The 7661-nt window shown below is 29.7% G+C and overlaps 1 protein-coding gene across 1 annotated transcript; it reads right to left on the bottom strand.

The window, feature by feature from the left end:
* Window positions 1-666: 666 nt before the first annotated feature.
* On the bottom strand, window positions 667-1386 carry LOC149239067 (basic blue protein-like). Its single transcript, XM_089367056.1, has 2 exons — window positions 1075-1386; window positions 667-884 (listed from the first exon to the last, which is right to left on the bottom strand). Exons 1-2 carry the CDS (start codon window positions 1265-1267, stop codon window positions 688-690), a joined length of 390 nt encoding a protein of 129 aa, XP_089223182.1. The 5' UTR covers window positions 1268-1386; the 3' UTR covers window positions 667-687.
* Window positions 1387-7661: the final 6275 nt, after the last annotated feature.

The raw sequence follows: 7661 nt of genomic DNA, 5'->3' as shown, positions 1-7661 counted from the left end.
GTTACATTCACGGTGGTTATTTACCGGAGGATAGTTCATTTTTTAACGAGCTTAAACGTGGATTGAAACACTTGCTTGGTCTTATGTTTATTTTTTAACGAGCATGAACTATGTGCTAAAACTGCTCGATAATCTAGTCATATGATAAGAATGTCTCATATAAAACGGCAACATTTAGATTTTTGCCCCACATCCTTTCTTTATGCAAGTTAGGAAACGACTAATCCTACGAGTTTAAAGGGTTAGCCTACGGGTTTAAAGGGAGGACCTAAAAATTTTAAAAATAAATAGCCGTCCCTTGCTTGCATTCCAAAAGGTTTGCATGCCCCCAGGTATAAAATACGATTTCAAGTTTACCCCTCAATTTGCAGACAAAACATTTGTGTTTATCAGGAAAGGCCTACCTCTTTCAGGTTACCAAAGATTGTCTCATTTGCGTTACAAATGAAACACTTCCTCGGTGATGTCTACCGAGATAAACAAAGGTGAGTGACAACGAGCGCCACACACATAACTTTGACAAGAGAATCTTATTCTAGAATAACCCCTCTTCCACTGACGGACGGGGTACAGACTAGTCATATTCTCCCGCGGAAACCTACCCTATATAGAGAGGCGTGGGGCGGAACCGCGGATTATAGCGCAGCATTAATTTTATATATAGTATGTGTATCAGCAGATTGGGACTTAAGTTGCGATGACTGACATCTTCATTCCGGCAGTGCAGTGGCCCGGAGCACCGCAGATAAAGTAATTCACGCCCCTTCTCAGAGTAACTTTATCGCTACCAGAAGTGAGAGGACTAGACCCTGCCGTGCTACAGCTCCTGTACGCTGCAGCGTTCACTACCACCAGGTTGTGCGCTGATGGATCGTAATTAAACACTGCACACATGACACATGCCCTCTTTAATCATTAAATATTTATACATGATCATATATAATATGGACACCTTTATTTATCTTGATGGTAGATTCTCACACAATATAGACATTTCATATTATCTATAAAATTATATGACGTTCCCAAATTTATAATAAAAATAAATTCAAAAATTATATGGAAAAAATTTACCCAGAATGTCACCGGCCTTGAATTTTTTGCCAAGAGCCCATGACTGGCTTTGCAAATTCCAGCCCTGGCTACCCCCAACGACGTAGGTAGCCCCTTCAACAAGATGCACGCATTGAAGAACACAGATGATGATAATACCACCCACCACCCTATTATTGTTAACTACCCTCGCAATGCCTCCTCCCTGCGCCATTCTTGTTTTTTCACAGAAACGAGACACCTCAAAACAATAGCAATAAGATGAAATCTCTATTTTCTTCCCCTCACATATGGAGAATATGAGCGACTTGAATGAAGGGAGGAGAGGGGAAAGGGCTATATATAATAATCCCAAGCGGGTCCTGCACTTCAGTAGGCTCGACTACTTTACTCAGGTTTGGCTTTGGACGAGACAGTCCTTTTTATTAAATTTTTATTTTTTTTTATTAGTTCTTGTATCTGTGGTAGATGTAATTAATTTAAAAAAATAAATAAATATATTTTAATTTATAAAAATAAATTAGTTGGGGAGCTCATACTTGCTGAACCATTGGAACATTACAATGGAGATTAATAAGGTTATTTATAGGTTTCTTTTGCTCCAAATACAATTGACATAATATCATAGGCTACAAAACTATGTGCCCAAAATCACTAGTTGTAGACTATAATTCCCGAGGCAAAATTAATCCTAAAATTGTGGAGAGCATATATAATGCATTGAATGTGCAACTAACAAATATTGAATTGAGTAAGTGACAAATTCTGAATGTACAAGTTTTTATAGTCGGTAATCATGTTGTTGATGTAATTCTTCTAGATATAAATTGTGTAGAGTTTATGTAATGTTTGACATTTTGAGTGAATACTCCACCCATAATTAGGGACAAATAAAGATTAAATGGTTATGATAGAGTGTAGGACCAATATTTAAATAAAATTCTGATTGGTATCCATTCATAACAAATGAAGAGATAATGTTAAATATATCCTTTAAGAAAGTGATAAATTGGGAAACAACTTTTATACCTATTTGTTTGAAATATTAAAAAAAAAATCTCTTAAAATAAAAAAAATTAATAATAATAATAATAGTAAAGTTTATATATATAATTAAATAAATAAATCCAGTTATATTCAAAACCAATTAAACTAAAATTAATATAAAAACCAATACCTATTATCACATTCCTCACTGAAATTGGTTCAAACTATTATCTATAAGAATGGGAGGCATTGAGAACAACCATTTTTATAAGGGAATAATGATCATGAACCAAGATATGCTTTTGATTAAAATTAATAAAAACGATAAGGTAAAAAAATAATAATGTAAAGAATTATAAAGTATAAGATGGTTGAAGAAGACCAATTATGTATAAAAGTCATTTAAAAAAATAATAGAATACACATAATGTAAATATTTAACAACATTGGCTTGAATCCTAGAGTTCACTTCAAATGACAAAAATATCAATTAATTAATTTATTTGTTTTTAAATTCATAGTGAAAATAATAACCAAAGAGAAAAGGGAAAAAAAATAGAGGGAGGTAAATAGAGTAATCTAGGGATTACAATAGAGAGCGGATAAAAGATTAGATGATGAGTGAATTAAAGGGGTAGCTAGGGGATAAAAGATTAGATGATGAGTGAATTAAAGGAGTAGCTGAAAATAAAAATAAAAAAATGGGGTAAATAAATTATTATTTTTGTATATTATATAATTCTAATTACCGTGAATAATAGAATGTAGTAAGCCAAGGTTTATGATTGCCACAAGTGCTAGGAGTAAAGCTAGGATTATTGAAAAGAAGAAAAAAATTGTGTAAAAAGGGGGGATTAAACCAAGACTAAAGGGCTCATGAAATTAAAAAGAAAAGTATAAAAGAGGAAGGCTCATGAGAGGTGCTAGTGGTAGGGTTAATTTTAGAGAGATGTTGAATTGCAAGTTTCCAGGATTAATTTAATTTATAGTTGTTACATTATTTTGGTTTGTTTCTCAATTTCAAGTGTTTCTCTAATGATTCAATGAGGGTAAAAGGAAGAAGAAGAAATAGTTTTGAAGTCATAAAGACTAATGAGGTGTTTGTATTTTGAGAATGCTCCACGATGGCTGATTTAAATATATGATTATGTTCATTTTCAACAATATTCTCTTTAATATGAGCCTTGAAAGATCTTCATTTCTAGCTTATGTATGTTTTTCCATAGGAGTAAAGGATTTGAGATACTCCTAGTCTTAGCATAGGATTAGATTTGTCTTTTGAAGATCTAACTTTTTGTTGAAGGATGGTACATGATTTAAAGAGGGTTTTTATATTCTTTCTTGTAAAAATTTTGACATATGATAAATTGTTATCAAAAGAGAGATAATAAAAACATAAAAGCAACAAAACATGGACATATAAAATTATCCATTAGGATTGAAGTTTACTTATATTGTCTTTGTAGTATGGGTGTGTAAGAATTCACAAGGAATGACTTTTCTCATGTGTAATGGTGTACATAACTACTTCTACTCTTATTTTTCAGTCACCCTTTTATTCTATCCCCATGAACTTTGTGCCTCAAATTAACACGTGGATGATTTGATTGCTATGGGATTCACAAACTAGGATTGAAGTGGAGTAGAATGCTAATAGTGGAATTTCTTTTCCCACTTGAAGAGGCCTCTAATAGAAGGAAAGATTAATTAAGATTTTGAAACTCGTAGAAAGCAATAGAAACTAGATTAGATGGGAAGCAAAGAAATGTAAATTAGGTTAGATTAGGTCGGTTTTTGTAGCTTACTTTTAAAAAATATTTTGATTGGAAGGAGATTTTGGAGGAGCAATTTTTCTTGGTTCCATACCTTGGTTCCACCATGGATTGAATTTGCTAACTTTTTTCAAAAGGCCCATTGAGCAACAAAATATACAAGGATCGAAGGAATATATTCTATGAAATGATTTGGCACAATTATAAATATTTTTAGTAGAAAAAATTGGTTGCAATCAACTTTAAAAATGTATATTGTTTAATTTAAAAATGATCTTGAATTTAATTTACCTATAGAGCAATGGGAGTACCGGCCTATATCAAAGTTAAAGTAGTAGAAAGCATGTGCTATTAAGCCTAAGCATATAAAAATAAGAATGAAAGGAGATACTAAGATACAACAATGGTTGACAATGGTATTAAGGGTAAAACGAGAAACTTGTGAAAAGAGGAAGTGATAATATTAAGATATGTTGGGGGAGGATTGAGTTACAAGTAGTTCAAATGTGTATTGTTGTGTTGCATGTGTATGCACATAATAATGATCATAAAAAATGTAAAGTTTATTTAAAGTTTTGAAAAACATGCCTTGAGCATTGTAAAATGGAAAGATATAAAAACAGTTAAATGTTAGGTACTCATTTTTAATGAAATATAATTTTTGAAATTTAATGTTTAAAGAAATGTTATTTCCAAAAACTCCATGAAATCTTATAATAAATAATATAAATACATAAAATTCAATAAACTCCAAACTATTCAAACAAAAAAAATGATAAAATATAAGAAATGTCAAACAACTAGTATTAAAAAGATAGTGGCATCAATACTATAGTTTCTTTTCATATGACTATTAATATTCATAGAAAATTGACCACATTACATAATTAATAATTGTTCTTTTAATCATGTGCATTTAATTCTAATATGTTTAATATTTTGTGATAAAATTAAAAAATAAATACTCCACATATATTTTTGAATATATATATATATATATAAAATACTAGTAAGTTCAATTCCAAAAATTATATTTAACTTTTTCTAATAAAATTAAAATATTAGATCACTTCACCTATACAATATATTTTTAATATATATATTTACATATATATAATATTAATGATTTCAATTCCAAAAAGATATATTTAACTTAATAAGTCACCCCACCTCTACAATATATTCTTGAATAGAATATATATGTTTATATACTCGATTCTAAATATTGTAATAGTAAAAAAATGAAAATTAATAAATTAATTTCAATTCACCGTAATATCTCAAAGAAAAAAATAATAAAAAAATAAATAATGTAGCGGCCAAAATCAACGCGCCACTATCTCCACAACGTAGTACTGTAACTATAGATACTGCGGCATAAAGTATTAAAAATCACTGTTTTTTGAAAAGGCTCCACTCGAAGTGTGACGTGATATAATTATAAGCATGACATAGTACAAATTCCAAAACATTCATTGCCATCCATAATCAAATTCCGCTATTATATATTATTGCGACAATGAAATTTTCTAATCAAATTTCGCTCTTATACATTATTGCGACAATGAAATTCTCTAATATATATTATTGCGACAATAACTGAAATTTGCTTATGCCACGGATGTTTTTGGACTTTCGGTATCATCGCCACGCATATGCTCGTTTCACTAAAATATTGAAATTCTTTTTGGTTTATGTTTAATTCTCACAATTCCCACATACATATATAAGCTATAGGTATCAACACGGATAGTTTATGGATTTTCAAAATAAAACGCTTTAATTTTATTGAATGTATTTTTTTTGGTAAATGGATTTTTTATTAATTAGAAAAAGTTATATATAGTTTAAATTTCTTAAGGAAAAAATTAGAAAATATTTGAAACTAACATGTTGCTTATTAATAATAGATATTTAGAAAATGATTACATTAATCATAAAAATATAAAAAGTTTTTTAGTATTCAATGGGAAAATGCTTCCGAAACTTTCATGACTTTTTCCAAGTTAACTAATTGTTAGTAATTTTTTTGATTCATGTTTTATTGCTCTTGCAACTTTGTTTTTTTGGCCTTTTTGTATTTTTTTGGGGACTACTTAGAAATTCATTGTTTGAATCCCAAGACCAAATTGTGAGGAAATCAAACCTAATTGCTTATTTTAAAGATAAACCTTATATAGAATCTTAATCTCTTGGTCTAGCATGTCCTTCACATCTTTTCCATGTCATTCTACCATAAGGGCATTCAGTGGTGGGTGATCTAGATCCATATCTTGTGGTAGGGCTTTTGCTTCAACTTTTTCCGAAGGAGAGCTAATCATTTCTTGCGGTAATAGATTTTGTTCTTCAGGGTACTTTTGCACAACCTTTCTAGGGTTATAGGATTTAGCTTCTAGATATTGCATGCTTGATTGAAAGCTGACTTGTTGTTGAGCCTCCTACAGAAAGGAAAGAGACTTGAACATATTTTTTAATCTAGGGATCTTGTCAAGATTTCAAGTAGCATGGGGACTCAAATTTCGTCTTCTTTGGGGGACATTTTCCAATTCAACTAGCTCTTTCTCAGAAAGATTTTATTCAAACGATTATTGGGTATTTTTCGAATAATCCCTAATAAGATGCATGTATTCATGACAAGTTCATAATCTAGAGATTGTGTCCAAACACTTTCTAATAGTGAATATCGATGGAGGCTGGAAAAGACTCAGAGATATTCATGTAAACATATATCTGTACATATGAAGTGTAACTCTCTCTCTTGATAGCCTCCGATACTTTGACAAAATTGCCGATGGTATTGTCAATACGTTCAAGAGTTTCCTCCTCCTAATATTCCTTGGAAAGAGAAAAAAGATAAATCACAAATAAAATATCTGAATTGTTGTTTTATATCGCATTATGTCATCTCCACTCTTAAATACGTTTTGATGGGAGAATTGATTGTCGCTCATTTTTAGAGTTTTATGAGAATATAAAAACATGCAAAGGTACAATTAATTGGTGACAATTTCCATCTCTCTCATAACACATTCAATGGTGATAATGGTTTCCACTCGTACGTTTGTTGTTTGAACCTAAATTGTTTCATGTCATCGGCTTAGTAGGTTGATGTTTGGCGTCACTTTTTTAGTAGGTTGATGTTCGGGTATTCATGTGTATCTTAATTTTAAGATAGGTTTGATTATAATTTCCATTTATAATTTATTCTCAAATATTACATTTGATTAGTAAATAATTTCATATAAAATTTAGCAAAAAAATTATGATTGTGTTTTAATTTAACACTAATAAAATACATGAGAATCTGGTCAATATATTAAATAATAAAAAAATAAGAAAATGAAACAATGCCGGCCCATCAATGAGAAAATGGATAAATCCAAATGTTCTTACATTTAGAGTCGTCAATTTATGATGTTTAAGTCATGCGACGTATCAAAATTCAATCAAATGCATTCACAAATGTTAATACACGTATAATGGCAATTATATATCAAAATTATGCATGGTTGTTTGGTTAATTTTTTGTGCTTATTGTTTATGAGTGTTTTGTTTATAAATTTTACTTAAATTATAAATTTCAAAATCAAAATGTATTACTTTTGCCATATGAAATTTTTTGGAATTTTAGTAATCAGAAACTTTTAAAAATGATAAATTTGAACTAATTTCAAAAGTATGAATGTTTAAAGTTTTTTAAAGATATTTATTAAAAACACATTAAAATATTATAATAATAAAAATCACTACATTTAATAATTTATCACATTCTAATAAAAATAACAAATAAATAAATATCTTTAATAACAAGCTATTAAAGTATAATAGAAAACATTAAACATCTAGTAA

The sequence above is a fragment of the Pinus tabuliformis genome, chromosome 8 (genome assembly GCF_031772625.1).
Source record: "Pinus tabuliformis cultivar Carrire ecotype Pingquan chromosome 8, CPIR1, whole genome shotgun sequence".
NCBI lineage: Eukaryota > Viridiplantae > Streptophyta > Pinopsida > Pinales > Pinaceae > Pinus > Pinus tabuliformis.
This window is presented reverse-complemented; position numbering and strand designations above follow the sequence as displayed.

Coding starts and splice junctions, on each gene's coding strand:
- LOC149239067 (XM_089367056.1), bottom strand. CDS start 1,267: ATGGCGCAGGGAGGAGGCATTGCGAGGGTAGTTAACAATAATAGGGTG. Junction 885..1,074: donor CAAGGCCGGTGACATTCTGG/GTAAATTTTTTC, acceptor TCATGTGTGCAG/TGTTTAATTACGATCCATCA.